The following is a 24,389-nucleotide window of genomic DNA, read 5'->3' as shown; positions in this document are numbered from 1 at the left end:
ACACTTGACCATCTCCCACGGCACACTAGTGTGCCGCGGCACACTGGTTGAAAAACACTGGTCTACAGCACCGGTAAACCACACGTTCACACCAGAAGAATTGAACAACGAAGCAGAGGTCAAAGTCTTTGTGGACTCTGTAGTTCAGAGCATTCCTGCCACAGAACCCAGACTAAGAGAGATTCAACAAAAACAACACTCCGACCCTGTTTGTGCAAAAGTTATCCAGTGCTGTAAAACAGGCTGGCCTGAAAGGCACATGCTGCCACGGGAGCTGAGTGAGTATTGGTCAGAAAAAGACAATCTCAATCTGGCGGGTGAGTTGTTGCTGAGAGGACAGAGACTGGTCATTCCACAAAACATGAGGAAAGAGATCCTGAAACAGATTCATGATGGACATCAGGGCATAGTCAAATGCAGGGCTAGAGCTCGTCAGTCTGTGTGGTGGCCAGGTTTGTCGGTGCACATCAGTAAGGTTGTGGAAAATTGTAACACATGTTCACAACATAAAGCAGAACATCGAGAACCACTACTGACCACACCAGTACCGGAGCGGCCCTGGCACCGGGTTGGTACGGATATGTTCTTTTGGAATAAGGACACTTATATTCTGGTGGTGGACTATTTCTCAAGGTACATAGAAGTGGCTAAACTGAATGTGACATCTGCCGCGACAGTCATAGCTGCCGTGAAGGAGACATTCAGTCGCCATGGGATCCCAGAGACAGTGGTGTCGGACAACGGACCGCAGTACGCCAGTGAAAAGTTCAAGGACTTCGCTACGGAGTACGGGTTTGTTCACATCACCAGCAGTCCAAGATACCCGGAGGCGAACGGAGAAGCTGAAAGAGCAGTAGCTACAGTTAAAGGACTGTGGAAAGGAGGAGGTGAGAAGACAAAAGCACTTCTCTCTTATCGGGCTACACCGCTCGAGTGCGGCTACTCCCCTGCACAGCTGCTGATGGGCAGACAGCTGAAGACAACACTGCCACAGCAGCCTGTGACTCTTCTCCCAAGATGGCCAAATATGAAACAATTCAAAACCAAACAGAGACGGTACAAAAGCAAACCAGCAACGCCAGTACGATCGGCGTCACCGGGTCCGTCCTCTGACGGTTCTTCAAACAGGTCAAACTGTATGGCTACCAAGAGAGAAGAAAGAAGGGACAGTGGTACAACATGCAACTACACCTAGGTCGTACATTATTGACACTGATGAAGGTCAGATTAGGCGCAACCGCACACATGTGAGACCTTTACGTTCTCCGGAAAGGTCAGAGTTAACTGTGTCCACACAGCAGACTGGAGTGGAAGAAAACGCAGGTCGAGAATCTAGTATACCTAGTCATAACACACAGGACACGGTTAAGCCACCTTATGTAACATCTTCAGGACGAGTGTCCCGTCCACCCAAGCGGTTAGATCTGTGAGAGTTTTTGGGAAATAAAAGAGAATGGTGTACGAAAATTTGTGTTTGGTTAACAGAAAAGTGAGGAAGTCTGTGTTTTGATTTACAGCAGGGGTGGGCACCGAGGGCCGCATTCCTGCATGTTTTCCAGCATACCCTGCTCTGGCATGTTCTGATTGGCTGGACACACCTGAACCAGGTAATCAGCCATGAGTAGAGCAAGACTATCTAGAAATCATGCAGACACACCGGCCCTCGAGGCCTGGAATTGCCCACCCCTGATTTACAGGAAAAAAAATAGAAGTAAGAAAGTTAAGTTGAATAAGCTAACGTTATTGGATACCCTAGATAGTGGGAATTATTTTATGTTCCTGAATGGAATTGTTAATGTTGATAAAGAAAGAGTGTTCTAACTAAAAAGGGGAGGTGTTGGATAAAGTGAAGTGGAACTATTGGTTGTTGTGTATGTATCCGGTCGGACGGAAATTAAGGAGACACAGAATAAATCACGGACGTGAGAACAACGCATGGTCTGGTTTATGTCGGTCAAATGTTAAGCCAAAGCAGCTAACATAACAGTATGCATTTGTCTTTAAGTGACTTTTGATTTCTATGTTAGCTATTATCCATTATTTAAGGCACTTGTTGGATAATCTGGTGAGGGACCAAACATAAAAAATCCATTGAACAGCCTCTCTTCTGTTATTGTTTGGCGCCACAGTAACACAGAGAAAAGGTGAAAAAACGATAGAATATGTTTCTTATCCAAGGCTGGTAAACAGGTATATCAACTTTCATGGTTCAATATTGAAATACTTTTTTTAAACTACCAGTGTTTCAACTATCAGCCCAATTGGTGTGTTTTGGAAAGAGGATTTGTGTAACCTATGACCTCGTTTTTTACTAATTTGACCAAAGATTAGTCAACGTCAGTTTTTGATGGCAAATGTTGGCAAATGTTGGCAAATGTTGGCGTCCTCCGAGAATGTAAAGTTCAGGTTTATTACCTCATTATGGTCTTTTACCACAGTAGAAATGTGTAGTTTCATTCAGAAACATTCTCATTTCACATATTCTCCTTTCTTTTCTGCATGTTTTGCAACGGCGACAGTTTTGAAAGTTCAATTTTCACAGCACAAACTAACGTGTAGCTTTCTTTTTTTTTTTTTATGTGTTCGGCTTTGATGTTTATTTTTTGTTATGGCGATAATGTATCAAGCTCTTCTTTTGTCAGTGGTGTAGGTCTTTTAGTAGTAAAAAAACAAATCAATATGGTGGGTGTGCATCTTGAAGAATGAAGCTTTTAGCCGCTCCCTCTGGGATTGACAGTAAATCCACACACTGCTGTGTGTAAAGACTGCTAGTTCCTGGTCTACTGAGGCTTTTTTTTTTTTGGCCATTTTTAACAAAAGCGTTTACAGTGACAGAGTACACAGAGAAGAGTTTTCACTCTTTTATCCGTTCAGTGAGCCTTTAAGTGTTTCCAGTGTGTCAGCACTCCTCTGTTCTGAAACAGTTTGGGAGAATTTTCCCTCCGAGGTGCATCCGGCTGAAAAAAGGGGAGCTCTGTGCCTTTGCCGCCTGATCTCAAATGTTTCTGTGGAGTCGACTTCCCAGGGTTCCCTCTGTCACACTCAAAGGTTTCCTGACTGTTTCCACTCACTGAGAGGGGTTTGAGGATTACGTGACGATTAAAAAACACTGATGTAACTTCGGCCTTTTCTTCCTGTGAATCAGCAATAATGAATGGTTTTTCTTCTACAAAACTTGTGTGGTTCTGTTTTTCTACACACTTCTGTCTTTGTGGGTGTGCCAAGTGTGTTGAGGCTGCATCTCCTGTATCCAAAGTTGATGTAGAGCGGAAACAGTGATTTACAATGACCTTATAAAGATTCCTGATTGCAAAGCTGATTTACATTTGGTCACATGACAAAAAATATGACTGAATGATGGACATAGCATCAATTGGACCTGCTTTGCTACACCTCAAGCCTTTTTGGTCTCCAACAGCTTCACCCACATCTTTGAACTTCACTCAAATTTTGATAATTCCTTTCTGCCACTTTGTATATTTTGTGCATATTACACAGAAGAAAATTGGTCACACGTGAATAAACAGTCAGGACCATAAATATTTGGGTGGTTTCTTTACATTACCACAGTGAATTTTAAATAAAACAATTCAGATGCCATTGAAGTGCAGACTTTCAGCTTTTAATCCATGGGTTGAACAAAAAGATTGCATAAAAATGTGAAAAACTAAAAAAGTGAGAAAAGTTGTGATCTATACATGACATTTTCACAGATGTATCACGAATAAACCACTATAGATTCACGGAGGAACTATGAATAAACCATGCAAAGAACACTAAAATCAATGTAGAACATGCATGATTATTCCACAGAGTATATGCAATTTAGTTGTGATTTGGACGTCAATTATATTATTTTCATCTATCAAAAATCACGCACAACTGCGTAAGATTTTACGTAACAGCTGCGTATAAACAGCAGCAAAATACGCATAAACTGCAACCAAAAATTCTGAATCGAATTCGCGTAACGACCTGTTGGCCAAAACCCTCGACAGCTAAAGATGAAAGACGAACCCAAGAAACACTTGGAATTGCGTATATCACGCATTTATCACGGAAAAATGAAATTTCATACATATAGTGGATGTGTGTGACATGACCTTCAAAACAAAAACTTCCAAGATGCAATCGTACAGTTAAATTTGGTCCGAAGCACGTTGGCTAGATAATATTTACCGTTTTAGCTTTTGCTACTTAGCATAATATTTCTGTTGTATTTAATGTTTATGATCAAACTTTCTAATATTTTACTCATTAATTAGCATATTTAGCTACAGCTATTTACTTAGCTTTAGCTTATTTTTTATTGATTCTTGAACTATTTAAAGCTATTTCAGATTACTTTTCCAACTATTTTAGTAGCATTTTTTTCTCTTTCTATTTTCCTTTTCATGCCCTGTTTTTTCCAAGTTTTATGTTATTTAGCCATACAGGTTTTTATTTTTGATCTTAATGTGATTTAAAATTTGACAAAACTGATAGATACCAAAAACCCTGAACTATTTTAATATTTATTTGTCTATTTTTCAATTTTTTTCAAGTCATCTTTTTTTTCCCCTTTCTTTTAGCTTTTAGCATTTTTAGCATGTTTAGCATTGGTTAGCATTTTGTAGTTTGGGGTTTTGGCGGTCACACCTTTTAAAGATAAATAACTGATTAAAAAACAGTTTAGAAATTTGCATTTTTTAACATAATTGTAGGTTTTTTCATCTTAACTTTTTTTTTTTTTGCAGAAAATAGCTTTAGCACATTGTTGTAGAAAAATACAAACAAATTAACAATTCTTTTCTGTCCTGTAGTTTGAGCTTTTCTTTGTGTGAAAAAATTTCAACAAAAATAACAAAATAATTTTATTCACTTTTTTTGTAGGATAATTTAATTTTTAGACACAGGAGTTCAATAAAAGAATCCACTTTTGCTGCAGCTTTAGGATTAGCATGAATCTGTCCTTGTTACTAGTGGACACGAGGATCCATCACCTCACCTTAAAATCCATCACCCTAAAAGCTCTGCGTTTTTCATCAGGTTCTGTGTGGGCATTTTCCCTGACGGTTTCTTCATTTTGCCGCCACTTAAAAAATCGTGAAAGCAAACCGGTCTGAATAAAAATGAGGCCGCCATCGCCAGAGGCCAGCTGGAACCAGCAGCCTCATCTTTATCAATAAATGAATTCCAAACACTGGCTGGAATGGAAGGCGGAGGGAAAAAGGATGTTCGTGGTTTTGTCGGTCAAGTAATGACCTGTTCTGCGTAAACAAAACAAAAAAAGAGTCTATGAAAAGCATGAAATAAATTCTGTGAATTGAGAAGCGCCGCAAGTCGAGATTCTATCAAACCTCATTTGAAACACTTTGACGGAACCTGGAATCACAATTTATTTTTATAAACCCAGAGGCCATGTTTTGAGTTGGTCACTATTGCTTTGGACCACTATCTTCTTCACTTTGTTCTTTCCTGTCAGTTCTTTTGTCGTGGATGGTGTAAACCTGTGATTTTTAAGGCTGTAGTTCCTAATAAGTTTGAAAATAAGTTCCACTCCGATCAACTTTTGACATTGCAAAAATGTCCCAGTGGCCTTTTAAATTATGATTATGACGTTTTTTTTAGCCCAAAATAAAAAAAACTGTTGTTTTCTAGGACGTGGTTTCTGCAGAGTTGTGGGTGGGACTGTTGTCGCTGAGCAACCCTGCCCCACTACCCCTTGACGTTTGCTGAGAGCTCTCTGTATACATGCTCTCCTGCTAGCTTACAGCCCCTCACACCTCCACATTACCAATCCAACACAATCCTGAACAATGTTGGAGGATTCCATCTGTACAGTTTTGAGCCAGATTCCAGCTCAGTTATTTGTCTTTAAGTGGATGCATCACAATGGAATGGAGCAGAGAGCCCAGCATATTTTTCTACATCAAAAATACGATCTTTTTAAAACTGCATTTTTTTTGGTCTACTCCTGATTCTCAGTGATTTGAATAAAGAAAAAAGCAGAAATACAAATTGGAGCTTCATTTTCTTTGTATATGTCCTCCATCATCACAAGAAAATGCCCAAGAACATGTTGTGTTAAACATGTTAAAACACTAAAAACACAACATTTATTGGAGTGGGTCTTTAATGTTTTGGCCAATGTACATATACCTTTATTGAAATCCAGTTCTGCTTTGAATCTACGCACAGAAAAAAATCAAAGAGCTCAATAGTAGATATTTGTACTTGTTCAGAATATGAATTTTTACAAAGGTGTTGTTGTTAAGGATATTTGAAATTCAAACCATTTGGAGACACTGGAGTTAAACTTCCAGTGTTGAAGGCGTCCATCTCTCTGTATGCAGAAGAGGCGGTGCTTTAGAGAGTGTATCTACCTTAGACTGTATATGGAGAACTGGCTGAGGGAATGAAAACCCATAGGAATGGAAAGTCAGTGCAGTCGCCATTTTTCTGCGATGTATGCCTGTCCCCATCTTGGAACCAGACATCCTCAGTAAGCCGTGATTGGTCCGTGTCAGTCGTAGTCTACATTGCACGACAACTACTTTATCTAATCAGTGGTAAGCATGTTAGAAGGCAACACCCCTTTTACTGAAATCAGGCTCAGGAGAATCTGTCAAACGTTGAACGTGCCTCTATTGAGCCATCCGATTGGTCTGCTTTTCTTTTAATAACTTGCGCTACAGAAAAATATCATGGAAAAAAACTAGGATTAGCAAGAACATGTTAATAAAAGATGTAGCCGAGCAAATATACTGACTGAGTAACAGCTGTTTATTTCTTAGTAGAAGTCTATGCAATTTTGGCTTTTTGGGACCAGTGGGTACTTCTTGTTTGGGACGCAAGGGGGGAGGGGTTACTCAGTCCAGTTCTCATATACAATCAGTGATCTCTACAAACCAACCCTCCTCTAGAAAATTCCAAATGCTGCAGTTCCTCAAATGACCACCGGAAGCAGGTTGCAAAAGGGGGACATTTCCCATTGACTTACATGTTTAAAAATGTAACAGTTTCACAGTCCGGTTTAAAAAAATAACAAAGGATACATTATTTTACAATTCATAGGGGTTTCAGCTGTTTAGATTCTTTAGCTCAAATTTCTTTATCATTAGCTGCGTTCTTCTTTGATTAGCTACTAGGGGAGGAGTCAACGCGTTTGTCCAACGTCAGGCTTCACTTTTGTCCCGATGAGTCCTTTGGGTGACGTCAGATTAACAGTATGTTAAAGTGTCTTTGTACAAAAGATAGCCTTAAATCGTTCGGGACCTAAGTCGTCAATTCAGAACCAAAATGACGAAAATATAACGCCTTCAAACAAATAAGCACATTTGTATGCGCAGTGTAGTTTAAGTCTGGTCAATCTTTGCTCCTCCTCTCTGCAGGTCAATGGCAAGGATCTCTCGAAAACCACCCACGACCAGGCGGTGGAGGCCATCCGAACCGCCAAGGAGCCCATCATGGTTAAAGTTCTGCGCCGAGCTCCGTACCCAAAGCTGGTCGGCCCCATTGCTGACAGCCAGGTCTCCGATGCGGGCACCCAGACTGACATCACCCTGCAGCACATCATCCGCCTCAACACAATGCCGTCATCATCTTCACCCCAGATGAAGGAGCTGGAGGAATACCTGCTGCCGGAAGAGTGAGTTCCCAATCAGATTATCCACCACTTTTAGGCAACCACTCAGACTTCGGAGCTCAGCTGAAGACTTCCTTCATTTTCAGTCACAAATTTTCCACTATTATCAGAAGTTACAATCGGGCCTTTTAACTGACATGGAATAAGATTTCAGACTCATTTTCTTATCCAGTCAGAATATTTTTCATTTTACTTCCACAAACTTTTATTTTAAAGTCAACTTGGAAAAAGGTCTTCAGACAAGCAGTTGATTAAATCAGAGCAAAAAAATATGCTCGAGGCCTAAAAAGACCAAAATAACGTAATGACGCAGATATATGGACAGTTTACCAAAACTGAAAATTAAATTGGATGTCATTTCAAACTCCGAGTGTTGGTGGGAACATTTTCTGGGGAGGAAGGATTTATGGAATACCTGCCATGGAGGTTGCCAAGTTGGAATCAGAAAACATCAGTAAGTAGTTACTGGTCCGTGTTGGTTTGAGTTTCTATGGCAACCACTCTTGCCCACCAGGAATGAGCTTTTTGGAAGGCCACCCCCTGACAAATACAAGGCCTGAGTAACAGCTGTTTATAGAAGTCAATGGGATTTTGTCTTCTTGGAGCAAGTACTTCCTGTTTGGAACGTGGGGGGGGTCACTCAGTTCAGTTCTCACTAAGCTTAAATGTTTGGCAGCTCCACATTTTGCAGTTGCCATGGCAACTATGATGCATCCATTTATATGTCCTTGTAGGTTTTCATAAATGGTCTTAATTTACTATTTGTAATAGTTAAAATATTTTTATTAGCATGCTCTCTTTTTCTTTAAAAAGCTCATTTATTCAACCTAGCCCAGGTCTGGCTCACAATGCCTCTATGAAAACACAAACCTTCAGCTCTGGGGGTTTTCAATCGCGTTTACCTGACAGTTGCCGCAGAAAAGGATCCGATCTTGGCTTCCTGTCGCAGCAGAACTCATGCAGCCTCAGGAGGCTTTAGAAAAGAGAGCAGCTTTCCTGGAGCACATTTCATCATCCTAAAGGTCTCTGAAGGAACGCATTTCCAGCAGAACATTCCCCTCGCTTTTTTCCTTTTGTCTAAACAACGAAGGACTCGGCGTGGATTTGAGATGATGGCGTGTTGGTGTCACAACTGAGCGGCGCCGGGAAAGGTCGCAGACATCTTTCAAACCTTTGACCTTAGCAGCTAATTACAGAAATGCGCCATCACCGGGAGCTGATGTGACATTACATGAAAAACGGTGCCGTCCGTCTTGAAGAAGACGGCGCCTTGACGGCGTGCAGCCACGTTAGGGCAGATCTGTTCGTTTCACTTCCGCCATTTGCACTTTGTGTTTTTTTTTGGTTGCTTTTGCACCGTTTAGTGACTATGATTACCATAGTTAACGTGAAGTTAACCCTTGAGAACCAATAAGCAATTTCCTTCTTGGTTCTTAACATCAATTTGGCTTTTTTGTGTGTTTATTTGGGGTTGTAGCATTTAACAGCAGCCAAAGAAGTTAAAAGGAAAACATTTTAACGGAAAAAAATAAAAATAATTTAATTTAAAAAAATCAAAGACCAATTAGACCTCCTGTTCTCCAGGGTTAAATGAATATCCCATAATCTCTTGTAATTAACAGCTGGTTTTGGCTTTACTGTCACATTAACAATATATTTTTTAATTTACTTTTCTTTTCTAGAGTTTTAATTCCATCCTCCTCCTCCACATCTCGTTTAGTTTCAGGACTCCAGGGCAGAATCTTTTCGCACTCGCCGCCCTTGATTTGCATCATTTTCTGTTTGAATCGACATTTTCCCTCCTCCTCTCTTCAGAAATCCGCCCGAGCACGGATACTTTGACCCCAACGATTTCCTGGAGGCCATGCAGCCAGACATGGAGCGGGACGAGCTGGAGTACGAGGTACGGCGCCGTTCCTGTTCCTCCGTTAAAGCTCAGCGGGCGGAGAACGCCTCGGCAGCTCCGCCTGCTCGTTCACCATAATCAGTGGACACACACACCCCCCTCGCCTCTGCCTCCACTCAGATTCCAGCTGGTATTTACACATAACTCTTTAAAAATGGTTTATAATGTGGGTTATCTTAAAAATGAATGTTTTTACAGAGTTGAGCTTCGGGCTTGTTGAACTTTGTTGGCATTTTTCTGTTGCATAAAGAAAATTAAGCATAAAATTGCATTTCTTAGCATTTCTGCATCCGAATATTGTGAATCAGGAGCAGACGAAAAGATGCAGTTTTTCAAACTGCATCATAGAGAATACACCAGGTGTGGCACAAGCTCCCTTATAGACGACTAGATCCATGTGCATCTCAGGTTGGGGGCGTGAGGGGCTTTAAGCGAGTGGGAGAATGTGTAAACAGAGATCTCTCAGTTATGGGTGACAGGAAGAGGAGGTAGAGTTGCTCCATCTATGTAACTATATCCTAGAAAACATGACAGCTCGTTTATTTTGGCTAAAAACGGCATAATCCTCATTCAAAGACCACTAGGAACGCTGTGAAAACGGATCACACGATGATTGGAGTGGGTCTGTAACTCTTTTTACACCCCCTCTGATTTAAACTATTTACTAAAAACTCCTCCACCCTTTTTTACATCCTCAAAATGTGTTCTCTAATGTTGAATGATTTTTCCATCTTCAGAAATGAGAAATTTCAGTCTCTGCACTGACAGGAAGGAACGTTTTCATGCTTTGTTTTCTGCTGCGGTGGTTGGACGTCAGCGAACGTAACGTTATCTGTTTGTGCGAGATTGGCCGTTTGGTAGGGTGAGAGGCAGCGCTCGGCTCGTCTGCAGCCGCCGCGTCGTTTCTCATGGTGTCAGCGGGCCTCCAGCGGCAGGCGGCCCGGCCTTTGTTCCGCTCAATCTTCCATTACAGTGACTAATGAGTCGGCCGGGCCGCCCGATCTCCCATTTCCGACACGAGAGCATACCGTTGCTGTTGTTTTCTCTTCGGTTCTTTAAAATGCCTTCATCTGGGCTTTGTGTGTTGCCAGGAGGTGGACCTGTACCGAGCCAACATCCAGGACAAACTGGGGTTGACGTTGTGCTACCGGACGGATGACGAGGATGAGGCAGGCATCTACATCAGCGAGGTGACCGATGGACCCTGGTTTTCTGTCAAATAGCCGTTCCCATCAGCTTACGGATGTTTCCATCTCCAGGTTGATCCAAACAGCATCGCTGCGAAGGATGGCCGGATCAGAGAAGGGGATAAAATCATACAGGTACGATCCGGTTTGACCTTTGCAGGTATTCATCTTGTTGGTGTGGGTGGATTTACTAACAGAGTCCTGTTTTTTTATTCAGATAAATGGTATCGAGATCCAGAATCGGGAAGATGCCGTAGCCCTGCTGACCAGCGAGAGCAACCAGAACATCTCCCTGCTGGTGGCCAGGCCGGAAATCCAGGTACGGGTCAGGCATCTCAGAAAGACTGACTGTAAATGAGAACTGGACCGAGTGAAGTAGACTTCACCCATAGAACACGGCTTATATGTGGTTCCAACAGGTTTACAAATTTTTGAAGTTACTGATGAACATTTTGGCTGCAGTCCCACACATTGACCTGCAGTGGCGCTATGTCCAGTAAGGAGCAAGCGTAGCTGTTTTCAATGGTTACATCATTGACTGTATATGAGAACTGGACTCAGTGACAGTGACGTCACCCAGAGAAAACGGTTTACTTTCGAATCCAATGAAGTGAATTCATTCGTCATTTTTTGGGGGATACGGACACCGCCGTGTTAGTACCAGTTGGCGTCGATGAGCAGTGATTGGTCCAAGTTGGTCTGAGTCAAGGTTTCTATGGCAACCTCTCTCACCAATCAGGAAGGCCCCAAAGACACATCTTCTCTGGGGTTTTCCACTTTCTCCCTCTCTGACGCTCCGGCACCGACATGGCCGTCTACCGGCAGCAGCTTCGATAACGTACGATCGTATTTGAGAAAGACCAACAGTTTCAGCAGAGCTGTTAGTATTTTTCACAGAATACCAAGTGTTAAACACATCAATCGCTTTATTCAACAGATCTCATGCTGCGTTGACACCAGGCAAATGACACCAGGTTTCTACACCGTTCACACTCGACTGTCACTACTAGCGCATGTTCTCACAGTTGAAAGAGGCTCGGGTGCAAATCGCGTGAATCTCGCTCCAGGCTTTTTCTTTCCCAGATCTATTCCAATATACAGTACAGACCAAAAGTTTGGACACACCTTCTCATTCAAAATGTTTGGTCTGTACTGTACGAAAGACTTGGTGAATTCCAAGTAGAATTCCATAGAATTCCAGCCAGGCACAAACCGCAAATATTCATTTTTCCTCCATAATCAATTTTTCAGACAGCACCTTGGTGAATTTAAAAGGACGCGACCCGCACGCCATTACCAAATCCGAGTCCCTGACTGGTCAATGCTCAACTGGTTTAACTTTCAATGGGCATTAATTGGCCACAAGTTATACGTAAACCCACTGACTCAAAAGGTGCGTATTGACACGTGAATGTAAGAGTTTTGAATGCATAAGCCTGAAACACGCATATGCTTGAACGCGCGTTGCAGAGGGCGGTGTGAACATAGCATGAAACCTTTGTCATATGGTAAAAGAAACAGTTCACTTAGTGGTTGAAAGTAATCAAACGTGGGACTTTAAAGACAAAAAAATGCCTTCATTCATTTCAAAACTGTCCTAGTTTTTTTTTTTTGGCAAACAAAACAAAAACTTGCTTCAAAAGAAAATCTATCAATGAACTTAAAGATTCAAATGGATGAATCCTTTTTTTTTTTAAGTCCACTAACGAGTATAAATCCATTTTGCACCCTTTTGACTGATGATGTGCATCTAATGAGGCGTCTCTTCCACAGCTGGACGAGAGCTGGCTGGAGGATGACAGGAACGACTTCCTGGATGATCTCCACATGGACATGCTGGAGCAGCAGCACCATCAGGCCATGCAGTTCACGGCCAGCATGCTGCAGCAGGTAGCAGCGGGAAGGAGGAGCATGCACAAACAAGTGGCTTTCTTTCTGCTATATCAGCATTTTTCCATCGTTTCCAACCCCAAACCTCGAAAGTCTCTTCACCAAAGCATAGCAGATGATGCGGGTTACCGAAGGGGGGGTTGGTGCAAGGAGATGTCGGAAGAGATAAAGTAGTAGCAGAAATGAGTCAAGTGTGCAGAAGGATGCAGCTCCTTTTGAAACTGCTTAGATTAGTCCTTGGGGGGGGGGGGGGGGGGGTTAAAGGAAGTTGACTACAAAGATGTAAAATGAGTTTACATCGTGTCCCCCCCCCGGAGAGGATTTTCGCTACCAGTGACTCTTCCCCCCTCGCGTTCCAAACAGGAAGTACCCACTGGCTCCAAGAAGCCAAAATCCCATGGACTTCTGTAGAGAAATAAACAGCTGTTACTCAGGTTTATTAGCTCAGCTAAAAGTCCACAAAGCTATATCAGGGTCTGGCAGGCGGGGTTCGATAACAAGCAGAACACCATCAGAGGAGAGACAGGGTAGTCAGGATCCAGACGAGAGTCGGGGCAGGCGGCAGGCAAATGGAGTCAGGAGACAGAAGATCAGGTCTAAATACAACGCTCGGTGAGGAAGGCATAGTGTCATAAACAATACTTCGCACTGAGCCCAGCTCAGTGCAGTGTTTAAGTATGCTGTGGTTGATTAGCGGCATCCAGGAAGTGTACACTGGGGATGCTGGGAGATGTAGTGTGGTTTGAACTATGGAAATGGTGACCAGAGGGAGAGACAGAGCTCTGACTTCTGACAATGGTCTTGCAAATTTGAAGTTTTTTTTCGTTATATATATTTATTTTCTTTATTAAGTTATTCAAGTTATAGGGAGCCGGTTTAGCTCGTGCTGGTTTGCAGCGCCTTCCGTCCGTGAAACCAGGGTTCGAATCCGGGCTGCTCCCTATTCCCTTCTCTACCTCTGTGCCGGTCCCAAGCCCGGTTGCTTTGAGAGGGTTGCGTCAGGAAGGGCATCCGGTGTAAAACATTGCCAAGTTTACCATGCGACTTGTTCGCTGTGGTGACCCCTGATGGGAAAAGCCGAAAGAGAAAGAAGAAGAAGTTATTCAAGTTATAAACTGGCCAATCAGATGCCTCAATAAAAGTAGGTGGTCTTAAATGTAGCGTTTGAAATGTTTATTTATAGGTGACGTGTAGCCCACTTTCAAGTGCTAGGGGTGTGGCCTTCCAACAAGCTCATTCCTGATTGGCGAGAGTAGTTGCCATGGAAACTTTGACTCAAGTCGACTCAGACCAATCGCTACTCGCTGACAATTTCTGGTTCTAACATCCGTATCGCAAAAAAATGGCAACTGAGTCATTTTTCAGTTCTCGTATACCATCAGCGGTTGCAACCTAAGCTGAGCAAACTTCCTGTCTCATCTCTCAGCGTTTCCTGGTTAGAAAAACCCATAATATTTCACCAGTTAGCATCTGAGAGGTGAGGGATGGTCAGAGTCATAGTGTAAAGGACGCTCCACCAGCTACAGCTACAACAAAATTATTGTGATTTTGTAGTTTGGCGATTTTTTTAGAGGTTTACCAAATGCAGCTGGTCTGTTGGAGAGTAAAGGGTTGATATTTTTGTGTTGTACTTCTCTTTATCCTCAGAAGAAGCTGGAGGAGGACGGCGGTACCACGGATACGGCTACGTTGCTTTCCAACCACCACGAGAAGGACAGCGGCGTCGGTCGCACCGACGAGAGCACCCGAAACGACGAGAGCTCTGAGCAGGAGAACCTCGCCGATGACCAGATGACCACGGCCTCCAACACCCTGGGTAGCTGCAGGAAGCTGGCCTTCAGCCAGGACACCCTGGGCAGCGTGGACCTGCCCTTCGGCTGCGAGTCCTTCATCGCGGCGGACTACACAGACGCCGACCTCCTGGGCATTCCTGCAGACGAGTGTGAACGTTTCAGGGAACTTCTGGAGCTTAAGTGTCAGATGAGGGGCGGTGGAGCCCAGGGGCAACACAGCCTGGGAGCCGGGGCAGAAGGTCAGGACCAGGAGTTTGTGGATAAGGAGCTGGAGCTGCTGAACGAGGAGCTGCGCAACATCGAGCTGGAGTGTCTGAGCATCGTCCGCGCCCACAAGATGCAGCAGCTGAGGGAGCAGTGCAGAGAGTCGTGGATGCTCCACAACAGCGGCTTCCGAAACTACAACACGAGCATCGACGCCCGCCGCCACGAACTGTCCGACATCACCGAGCTGCCCGAGAAGTCGGACAAGGACAGCTCCAGCGCCTACAACACCGGCGAGAGCTGCAGAAGCACTCCTCTCACTCTAGAACTGTCCCCTGATAACTCGCTGCGCCGCTGTGCCGAGAACCAGGCCACAGCCGGCCTGTCCGGCTCCACCGGCAGGATGCTGAAACCCGCCCTGTCACCTGTTCAAGAGGCCTGCGGTCCCATTCGGAGCAGAGGCTCCACCAAGGATTCAGACGGCGCCCTGCCTGTGGAGACCAAGGACAGGAGAGAGTCTGGCAAAAGCAGCCAGTCCCGCTCGCCATACAAACACGCTCACATCCCGGCCCACGCCAAGCACTACCAAAGCTACATGCAGCTAATCCAGCAGAAGTCCGCCGTGGAGTACGCCCAGAGCCAGATGAGCCTGGTCAGCATCTGCCGGGACCCCCTCAGCGCCACCGACCTGGAGCCCAAGATGGAGTGGAAAGTGAAGATCCGCAGCGACGGCACGCGCTACATCACCAAACGGCCCGTCCGGGACAAGCTGCTAAAGGAGCGTGCCATCCGCATTCACGAGGAGCGCAGCGGCTTGACCACGGACGACGACGCCATAAGCGAGCTGAAGATGGGCCGCTACTGGAGCAAGGAGGAGCGGAAGCAGCACGCCGTGCGCGCCAAAGAGCAGAAGCAGCGCCGGGAGTTCATGAAGCAGAGCCGAGCCGACTGCCTGAAGGAGCAGCTGGGCGCCGAGGAAAAAAAAGAGCCCAACATCATCGAACTCAGCCACAAGAAGATGATGAAGAAGAGGAACAAGAAAATATTCGACAACTGGATGACCATTCAGGAACTGCTAACCCACGGCACCAAGTCACCAGACGGCACACGAGTGTACAACTCGCTGCTGTCTGTGACCACGGTCTAAAACCTCGCTCCACGGGGAACCAGAGTGTAAATAGAAGAACCTTCTTCAGGACAAACGTTTTCTAACAGTCCATTAAAACAAAAAAACATCTGTACTTGGCTACTGTTCAGTTCAAGACATTTTTCAGTAACCTTTTCTACCTTTATGCTTGGGTATTTTTGGAGACAAACAAAAAAATAATCTTTTTTTATTTTCTTTTTTGAAAGTGTGTAAAGATTGTGTGCCGTACTTTAACTGCCAGCATTTATACATTATTTAGTTTTCTAACTATATATAAATATATATAGTATTTTACTGTTAAACGCGTTTTTAAAGCAAACATTTACAGTTTCCCAAAAAATTGAAAAGTTGAAATTAATAATTCACGTTTTCAATTCAGATTTCTTTAAAAAAATAATGCTGATTTGCCAAAGTTAAAAATAATGTTAAAAAAAAAAAAAAAAAAAAAAACAGTACCAAATATTCTAAAATTCTGGTGTTTGATTGTGATTTTGTTGAAAGCTTCAGAAAAACACAGCGTTTGTTGAGGACAGCTATCGGACTAAATTAGGGGTCACCAAATCTTTAGTCAGACATTCAAGTCTTGTAAAATGAGAGGATTAATAAATTATTGTTTTGTACATGATGCCATTCAGAGTCTTTGAGTTTGTCTTGTTTTTTCTTTTATGACACTGATGTTTATTTTGTTGTGTTTTAGCTTCTATTTGCCAAAAAATGGAACTCCTAGCATTGGTTGGACGTCTAAATCCGATTTCATAACCTCTAAATTGATGGGACAGAAAAAAGAAACATTGACATCTAAAAAAACTAGATTCCAGCTCAGACGAGGAAAACAAAGACGTAAATGGATCTATTCGTCTACAGGTGGATGCATCAGAATGGGGCGGAGCGTGGAGCTTGTGGCCCCGCCCAGCATTTTTGACGATCTTTCACAAAACCGCATTTTTTCAGCTGCTCCTGATTCACAACCATTTGAATAAAGGAATACTCCTAAATTAAATTTGAAGATTAATTTTCTGTCAATATGGCCTCTATCATGAGAAAAATGCTACAAGAACACATTAAAAACACCATTTTTATCAGAGTGGGTTTTTTTTCCTCCTTTTTAACTTCAAGTTATGTGCTTGAATTGTGCAAAAAAAAAAAGAAATATTTGCTCATACCTTGGTACAGTTGAGTTCTTTTCAGGCCTCATATCAGCAGATCTCCTTCCATATGAGTTCAGATCGTTTGGCCGTTTTTGAAATGATCTGAACTCTGTGGGTATAAACATTCTCCACCCTAAAACATGCTCAGGCTATAGAAGTTTGAAGAGTAGCCCCTGCTTCACCTTTCTTCTGCACAAACCATCCTTCATCACTGAAAATCTGCTCAGTTTCCTTATTAAACAAACAACGATTATGTACATGTCGGCCTATGCAATTATTATGAACATTCCATGGAAAAATGACTAAAAAGTGAATGGAAACGTCACTTTTTCTTTTTTTTTGTATGTCCTCATTTTTATTAACATATGTGAGACATTTAAGGATGAAAGTTCTAGAAACTGAGAATTGCTGCGACTGGTAATTCAAATTTCATAATTTCACAATTTAATTCAATGGAATTGGATTAAATAGACTTTTTTAAACAAAATAAAGTTTGGCTTTCTTACGTAAAATTCAAATTTTTTGTCTGAAAGAAAGTTCAAGGTTTAACTCGTTCATGCCTCAATTTATTTCCAATAATATAAATTGTAATATTGATAAATTATGATTGTAATTGTATTAATATGTTCGTCAGTGTTTTTTTTTTTTCAGTTTTGTTGCGAATTAGAGACAAACGAGTTTATTTGACTTTTTTGACCCAACTCTGGAGGTTTCTAACAAAGTTTTACAAAACCCGTTTTGTCCCTTTCGGGGTCACGGGGTTGCTGGAGCCTATCCTAGCCACACATGGGCGAAGGCAGGGGACATTCTGGACAGGCCGCCAGCCTGTTGCAGGGCTGAAGCCTGAATAATCATTTAGAAACTGTTGGATGAGCTAAACTCTGAAAGAGGCGTCTTTCCTCAGCGTTTTTAGGAAAGGATGCATGTCCTGCTGTTCAAAGTGCATCTGTTGTTTTTTTTTAGAAAACAACCCCCGTCAGTGACGAGGTAGAAGACGAGTGCAGAAGCTCAGACCTGACGGGACTCACTTGGCGGGGGTCTTCCCAATGATGGGGGTGGGTGGGGCTCCTCTTCTCAAATACTCATCTGTGTCAGTCAGAGGGGGAAAGCGTTTTCTCAGCTCCACACTGACATCACAGGCTGTTCTGAATCCTGCTGCCGTATTTTAACGGACTGCGAGCCTCCGCCATCTGTCAGGAGGACCTCTCGACCCTCAGCTCAGCGTGATCCTTCAATTAGCAGCTCAGCGCCTCGTTACTGAGGACAAAGGCAGCTCCAGCTCGAGGCCGCATGCTTTCATGGCTCAGCTTCCTTCATCAGGGAGGACACCTAAAAAGCTGAGTGATCCAACAAATATGATGGAGATTCTTGATGATTTGAAGGTTTTTAAGTTACAGGACTGCAATGGATCTAAGGACTGTTTTTCACCCTTAATAACCACTCATATCATATTTAATACATTTCTGAGACCCCTATCTCATTAGCATGATCCACAGTTTCCTTTAAAAGCTCATTGTATCGGATTTGGTCCGTGTTTTCTGCTCTGTAGTTCATCATAACTCCACTAGGGGCAGTAGAAGGGCTTTTTCTGCTTATTTCAAAATGGCTGCCTCCGTATGATCTCACTTTTGGCGGGAAAAAGTTTTGCTAAATATCCACACTTTATGGTGGGAAGAACTCATTTATTGTTACACATTTTTGTAAATGACTGGTTGGCGTATTAAATAATTTCAAAATGTTTAGATGATTAATTCATTATGACTCAGCTACACCGTCTTAAAAACACGTGGATCAAGTTTGAGACAGTGGCTAAATAAGATGCTTCTTTCTGGACTCATGTCAATATTTTTACATCTTCAACTAATATTGTTGTGAGCAAAGACTTACCAAATCACCAAACGCATCAATTCACAATAACTCATCAAAAGAAAAATTGCAGATTTTTATGGATTTCATCTAAGGGTTTAAAGACACCTTAATGTGAAAAAAAATGTGAATTTTCTGACAACTCTTTGACAGTGTGCTTTATGGGATAAACAAGTCATAATCATTTCTGTTTTCTTTTGCTCTAATAGCATCCCATGATGCAACTGAGAGGATCTCCATTTTATAGCCTTGAATTTTAAATAAAGGTTTGTAAACAAACCAAATCAAACAGTTTGTGCTTCCTTTTCCAGGATTTAGGCGTGTTTTATTGGTTAAGTTTGATATAAAAGATTTGTGGGAGAGGGGTTGAGTGAAAATTAGAGTTTATTTAAGCAACAAATGAAGAAAAAATGTATTGTTCTTTCAGTGCAGATTTAAAATGTCTTCAGGCAAAAATCATAGGATTGCATTCAGCATAGATGTCTAAAAATAACTCTAAATTTCAATATATTTGTGTAAGATGGATAAAATATATTTATTGAGTATGACCGATTTCTAAATGTGTATTTTTCTAAATGTGTATTTAATAAAGATAAAATGGATATTGAAAAATTTACAGTAGGCTTAATGTTATTAATAAGACTAAAATTAATTGTTTTGCCTGACGTTTAGAAAACAGCTGAATTTAAACCCTTATCCATCCTCAAAAAAGCTGTTCCAGAATAAAAATGTGTAAATAAAAAAGGCAAAATGTCAATAATGACAGACATTTGTTTATGAACTGGAATAAAAGGTCAAAAACAAGTGTTTTCTGCCTTTTGGATCAACATTCAAAATATTTTTGTTTAAAGTAGCTGTTTAATCGTCCATAGCCAAAATAAAACTCGATCACATAAAGTAGGTTTCAAGTTCTCACCAAAGTCAACAGCGTCCCCTTTTGCTCTCAGATCACAGCTGACCACATTTTGTTCCATAAACGGTACTTTGACCTAAAATGCAACTGGTAAAATTTACCTCAGTCAATTTAACGATCATTTTTTTCCTCCATGATCTTTATTTTTGAAGAATTCAGTTATTTTCTGAAAAGATGTCAGGAAGAGGAAAAAATGTTCTGTACAAAATGGACGGAAGTACGGAAGACCAGAAGTATCAAGAAAAGTCATGTTTAGTTCAGAGTTTTTTTTATATCCAATAAAAATAATAAAAACTTTTACAAAACAGGAAAAGGTTAAAGGTTCATTATAAAAAATCTAAAATACATATTTCTGTACAATACCTGGAATTAGGCGTGTGTACACGTCATGTCACATGCTATAAATCTAAATTTTACACGATTACACCTAAAACAAGAACATTTAAGGCAATAATTATTGTTTACCCCACATCACTAATGATTTCTGCAGATAATCGCTATTTAGTCGCTATTCTTTGTTTATTCCTGATCCTCATCAGATCTGGGGGGCTTTCAGGCTCTTTGGTTACGAGATGGAGTTTCATAAATGAACTGACTTGAAATGGGTGTTTACTTAAAAGAAAAAAAAGTTTGTTTCAAATCTTAAAAAGTCTTTTAAAGTCTGGCGCCGCTAAATGTGCTGCAGGTTTCCCATAGGAGGACTTCTCTGGAATTCCAAAGGCCCATCAGACGTCTCTTAATACGCTTTCACCACTTTCTTGGGTTTGTTCGCTTCAAAGGCTCCTCTGCTCGGGTTTGGTTTATGGCTCAGTGGAGCTGTAACTCACAGCAACCTGTCCTCCCCCGGTTGCTCCCCTGTTCTCACCCGGGACTCGCCTTTCTTCTGATTTACCGTCACGTTGAGGAGCTTATTTCAGTGTAATATGTTTCCCAAATCACAGGGGAAGACCCGTTTCTGGTTGACTCTAACGATGGAGGTTCTTCTGAGTGGAAATTCAGACCAATGAATATGGATGGTTTCAACGTCTGATTGGGAATGTATCATGAAAGTCATTAAATTACTCTGTTTAACCACGCTTTCTTTGTTGTTTTGTTTTTCCCCTATATTCTGTTTACCAAAAAGTCATGAATCTGAACTCTGGAACGGAGCTCCAAAAGGAAAGATGAAAACAAATTGCAAAATTAAACAATCATTAAATTTCCCCTTTTTTTAATTGTTGTATCATGGCAAGCATTTCTTTTTCCATTTAAAATCTACATTATATTTGAAATATTTAATGTTATATCTTTAATATTTTTTATGAGAGTTTAGGCCCTACCCACTTCATTGTCATTGTGCCGAAAAATGTCCTAAAACAAAAACAGAAAAAGTCGAGACAAAAAAATCCCATTATGCAATAAAGGACATCCATTTTTAGAATAAAAAATGGCAAAAATATTTAAAGTTAATATTGTATTTAAAATCCCTTTTCAAATTCATTAAAAAGTAATAGTTTAAAATATAAAAATAGAAAATATTAAATAAAAAATGATAACTTTATAGTGACACTCTATCTTACTTTTACTTAGATTTGAAAGTAAAATGTTTATTTATTTATTTACTGAATTGCGGACGTTCTGGAGTTCCATACATTTAACCCTTGAGCTATCTTTGATGACCCCACCCTTACATTGACTTGCTCTCCCTACCATGACAAAGGTGGATAACGGAGGAAAAAAATGATTGTTAAATTGACTGAGGTGAATTTTACCAGTTGCATTTTAGGTCAAAGTACCGTTTATGGACCAAAATGTGGTCAGCTGTGATCTGAGAGCAAAAGGGGACGCTGTCGACTTTGGTGAGAACTTGAAATTGCATTTCAGAGAATTTCTGTATTCAAATCGTTTTGAATCAGGAGCAGACAAAAAAATGAAATTTGAAAAAGATCTTATTTGTGACGTAGAAAATATTATGCTGGGCATTTACACCACGGCACATCAACGTAAATGACTAAATCCACATAGGCGACTACATCCACATAGACAACTAGATCCACGTAGACGACTAGATCCATGTAGACGACTACATTCACGTAGAAGACTAGATCCACGTAGATGACTAGATTCACGTAGACGACTAGATCCACGTTAGGGATGGGTATCAATAAGGTTTTAACGGTACTACTACTCTTATCGATACTGCTTATCGATCCGGTATTTTAACGATACTCTTATCGATACTTTTTTAGGACGAAAAATAAATAAATAAATAACAAATTGATAACATAAAGTGTTGTATTTTCTCATTATGCAACAAAATTGTTTTTTTAACAAAACATTTTACTTTATACATGAGAATGTTCCAGACAGAATATTTATTTAATTTCATTGTTTTTATTCCTTATAAGCGTGATATTTCCTTTGATCTTTTGTCCATTTTCCACAACCTTGAACAGACTTTTCTGTCTGTCAAACAAGTTAAATTAAGTGAGATGATGGAAACAAATTCACTTTGATGCAGATTAGTTTCTATTTATTCATTTTTCTTTAAATCCAGTAAACCCAATAAATGATATTAGTTTTATATATGACGAATATCATTGGTTATTAATTATCATTAAGTTTTAGGAAGCAGCCGTTAGTTTGTTGTGGGTCTGGAGCCATAATCGGTGGGTCTGAGGCCCGCCTTTCTACCAGTTCGTTGTTTGCTCCGCGTGCAGACCCCCCCACCCCCACCCCCCACCCCCCGCATGTTCACAGACAGCGCAACATACGGTCATCGTAGCAGCAAGGTGACAGGATGGTAGGAACTCCTTTACACGGAAATGGGTGTTCTTAGTGTATGGGGATAAAAGGATTTTTTTCGGGGGGCGCTCACGTGTCCCCTACCAAACCACCACTGACTGTGTGTGGCTGCCTTGCCTTTTGTGTGTGCGCGCGCGGCGCGTACCGTCTGAACAGCCCCGCCCCCCGTGCACACAAATATGCAGAAAGACCTCTCCTGTTCAGCGAAAGCAGCGAAATTAACATTATTAATTAAAGGAAAACTGTCTGACTTGATGAGTTACATATGGTAGATAACTTTTATATTTTGTGGGACACAAAAAATAAAGCAACTTCTCCAGTACCGATAGCAGAACCGTTTAGATCGGATCTAAACGGTACTGCGGTCTTGAAGAATGTGGCCCCGGGGCGCGTTCAATACCGGGGCTCGGTGCCCATCCCTAATCCACGTAGACGACTAGATGCATGTAGACGACTTGATCCACGTACGACTAGATCCACGTAGACGACTAGATCCACGTAGATGACTAGATTCACGTAGATGACTAGATTCATGTAGAAGACTACATCCAAGTAGACGACTAGATGCATGTAGACGACTAGATCCACGTAGACGACTAGATTCATGTAGACGACTAGATCCACGTAGACGAATAGATCCATGTAGACGACTAGATCCACGCAGACGACTCGATCCACGTAGATTAGTGGATGCACGTAGACGATTAAATCCACGTAGACAACTCAATCCACGTAGATTAGTGGATCCACGTAGACGACTAGATCCACGTAGATGACTAGATCCACGTAGACGACTAGATCCAGGTAGATGACTAGATCCACGTAGACGACTAGATCCACGTAGATGACTAGATCCACATAGACGACTAGATCCACGTAGATGACTAGATCCACGTATGTCTTTGTTTTCCTCGTCTGAGCTAGCATCTGACTCTAAGCTGTACGGCTGGACAGCTCTAATTTTGTTTGTCATAGTTTTTAAGTTTAGGGGTGTGAGAGGCTCTAAGCTAGCTGGAGACCGTGTAAACAGTGAGCTCTGAGCAACAGAAAGGGGAAGGGGGCATGTGATTGCTCAGCGCCAGGGATTGCCCTCAACTCGGAGATGAATTTTTTAATAAACTCCTGCTCTTTTGCAGAAACTATGTCGTAAAGAACGACACAGGTGCATAATCATAATCAAAAGAGATCAATTTTAAAAATAGATAAAAGGATGATCAGAGTAGGACTTTAAACTACTCCTCAACCTCCCTCCATCCTAGTAATATCCCAGAAAAGCAGGACTTAAAGTTTACTCAAAGACCTCTTGATTACAGCGACATCGACATCTTCACATTTAGAGTTTCTCTTTGATCAAGTTCGTGCTAGTCCCTGGATCCTTACATGATGCTTCCTGAGAGTTTCTCTGGTTTCCTGTTCATTGGTTTGAAGTAAGAGCCCTGCTGTGATGGTGGCTGCAGAGTATTTAAGGACTCCCATCAGCAGCTTTCAGCCATCCGTGACATGTCTTCACCAGCTGCAATTCAGCTTTACGTTCCCATTGCAGAAGGTCAGATCAATACAGCTTAAGGACTCATAAAGAACAGTTTATGGCTCTCAGCTGCTCTTAGTGTTTTTGCTTCGAAACAAGTTATCACACTTTAGCCTTTTTTGTGCATAGAAACACTCTGCTGTGGCTTCTCTGTCCCTCCTGGCAGAATATTGTGTACGTTGTAACTATGCAACCGCCCAGTGTGCCTTGATGCACATGGATGCTCAGGGTCATCGGGAATGTGACTGCACGCAATTGCTGTAATTGCAGGTATATTAGTCTGCCATTCACACTTTAACAAGCTGGTGCTAAAAGCAGATTGGCTCTCTGGAAATGGCAGCACTGTTATGACTAGGACCCTTCAGAGCCATTATGCTGAGTGGCTCCACAGGCCCC

General features: G+C 41.8%; 1 protein-coding gene across 4 annotated transcripts in view; it reads left to right on the top strand.

Moving 5' to 3' along the window:
• pdzrn3b (PDZ domain containing RING finger 3b) overlaps window positions 1-16,379 on the top strand; it is a 114,234-nt gene extending 97,855 nt beyond the window's left edge. For 2 of the 4 annotated variants that reach the window (XM_023955095.2, XM_078947522.1), the window contains 7 exons: window positions 7,374-7,630; window positions 9,443-9,530; window positions 10,625-10,723; window positions 10,793-10,855; window positions 10,938-11,039; window positions 12,494-12,610; window positions 14,261-16,379. In XM_023955095.2, the coding sequence (XP_023810863.1) occupies window positions 7,374-7,630; window positions 9,443-9,530; window positions 10,625-10,723; window positions 10,793-10,855; window positions 10,938-11,039; window positions 12,494-12,610; window positions 14,261-15,754 (2,220 nt within the window). In that variant the 3' untranslated portion in view covers window positions 15,755-16,379. Of the gene's footprint in view, window positions 1-7,373; window positions 7,631-9,442; window positions 9,531-10,624; window positions 10,724-10,792; window positions 10,856-10,937; window positions 11,040-12,493; window positions 12,611-14,257 lie in introns of all 4 variants that reach the window. The other 2 variants (XM_023955094.2, XM_023955096.2) reach the window with 1 other exon arrangement.
• Window positions 16,380-24,389: the final 8,010 nt, after the last annotated feature.

This window comes from Oryzias latipes, chromosome 5 (genome assembly GCF_053564925.1).
Source record: "Oryzias latipes strain Hd-rR chromosome 5, Olatipes_Hd-rR_3.1".
Classification (NCBI taxonomy): Eukaryota; Metazoa; Chordata; class Actinopteri; order Beloniformes; family Adrianichthyidae; genus Oryzias; species Oryzias latipes.
Note: the sequence above shows the minus strand (reverse complement) of the source record. Positions and strands in the feature narration are given on the sequence as shown.